Below are 1933 nucleotides of genomic sequence, written 5' to 3' on the forward strand. Positions count from 1 at the left end.
CTAGCTTTAGCAAGCTTAGCTAGTTAAACTTCTAACCATTGTTTATTGACCCAGAAAATCAATTAAGCTTTGAGGCTGGTTGTTCAATGCTGGTGAAATTGTACAGGGTATTCAGACCAGTTAAATTAGTTTCTGGATCGTTTTCCTCTGTGTGGTTTTTGTAGTTGCCATGGTTACACTGCGATTTTTATTTTTTTTTTATCATCAACTGCTGGCAAATAATTGTGCTTGTTCACAAGAGCAGCAACTGTTCCTTCTGCTTGCCACTGCTACTGAATTCTGCAGCACAGCTGCTGTTATTTTTACACTGAACACACAGAAAGCACCTGTATGACTGGAAAGTTAAAGCTAAAAGCGCTTTATTGTTAAACGGACAGATGGTGTCAATATCAGCACCAAATATTAATCAGTTCTTCCTTTGTCCTTGGCCAAACCTTTCAGTGAAAATGGTTAAGATTTTAAAATAAGATGCAGGATTGAATTTCTTTCTGAAATTATTGTAATTTGTTGTGTTGTCTCTTTTGAATAGGCTCAGCAACGAGGCAGTTTACACTCAGTATGGATGAATGGTGAGGGAATATGGACGTCTATGACGTGCGGCGCTGTAAACAGTGTGTGGCCTGTGTGATTGCTTTCCGTGCACTGATACTCATCACCGTCTTTCACGTCTCCTTCTGATGTTTTGTTCTTTAAAGTTAAACAACGTGGGTGTGTGTAGGATCTGTGACCCAGAAGAAACGTGGCAGGATGCCAGGCATTGATGCTTTTAGTCACCATGGTGGTGTGGATGACTCACCTGCTTGCTCCGTTAGAGTAAATACATGTACAGTACGTGCATGTCTGTGTATGTGTGTGTGCGTCAGCATAGGAATGTAGAAATCTCCTGAGACACACACATTATGCAATGCATGTATTATGTAATTATAAAATATAAGCTGTACAGTAGGGATGAAAATAGAGATCTTTTGTAGTATGTTGGGGCTGTCTGTTTTTCCACTCTGCTGGTAACAGCAGCTGCTGTGTGTTCACATACAAGAGATACTGAATCCAAACAAGGCTTAAACAGAAATAAATTTCACAGTGGAACAGTAATATGTTTTCTGGGATTTTACCTGCATGCTTTGCTACTTTTTAAGGTATTCAAGTGGTAAAACTATGAGCAGTTTGCCCCTGACCTTGACAATGGCAAACCAGTTTCACAAAGCAATTACAATTTGATAAGAACAGGAACATGGATAATCAATAGCTTAAAAGTGGATTCCCCCAATTTTAAAATTCTGTTTATGTCTTGTGGAATGTTATGTGTAAAATGTTGCATAAAGCCTTTTTTGTGTTAGAATCTGGCCGAAACTATATAACACTTGTCTAAAACATGCAGTGTTTTACTAGTATTTCAAAAAGCCCCTAGTTCTCTACTGACCAGCCAATGGATATGGCCTCTGTGTGTGTTTTCTACAGGGAAGGCAGTACCAGTATTCTTAACAATCTGCTGTCCAGGATGGAGCAGTATGCCAACAACCTGGAGAATTTGGTGGAGGAGCGAACACAAGCCTACTTGGAGGAGAAAAGAAAAGCCGAAAACCTCCTCTATCAAATTTTACCACAGTAAGAATAAAAAGAAAATTGCATTCACACTTTTGACCTTCCAGCTAAAAGCTTCAGCATGAAACCAGCACATAGGGTGAGTGTTACCGGTGGGGCTCAGTGACACTTTGTCAGTTGTGTTAAATGTGTGTATTAATTAAAGACTCAAATTCCCTCCCAGCACCACATTTTATTAACCTACACACACTTCTGCGTGGTGTGATCTGACTGTATATGAAAGGGCTTTGAGAGAGCTGCCAGGCAAACCGCTCATTAAAACCAGACAGAAGAACAGACGTGATAGTGAGCTTAGGTGTTTGGATAACACCACAATAGCAGCTCCTTCTCT

General features: G+C 40.0%; 1 protein-coding gene across 1 annotated transcript in view; it reads left to right on the forward strand.

Annotated features, from left to right (window-relative positions):
* npr2 (natriuretic peptide receptor 2) overlaps positions 1–1933 on the forward strand; it is a 58196-nt gene that overhangs the window by 48826 nt on the left and 7437 nt on the right. Inside the window, exon 16 of the mRNA XM_020615123.1 lies at positions 1459–1605. Coding sequence (XP_020470779.1) covers positions 1459–1605 — 147 coding nt within the window. The remainder of the gene's footprint in view (positions 1–1458; positions 1606–1933) is intronic.

Source organism: Monopterus albus, unplaced genomic scaffold (genome assembly GCF_001952655.1).
Source record: "Monopterus albus unplaced genomic scaffold, M_albus_1.0 scaffold158.1, whole genome shotgun sequence".
Classification (NCBI taxonomy): Eukaryota; Metazoa; Chordata; class Actinopteri; order Synbranchiformes; family Synbranchidae; genus Monopterus; species Monopterus albus.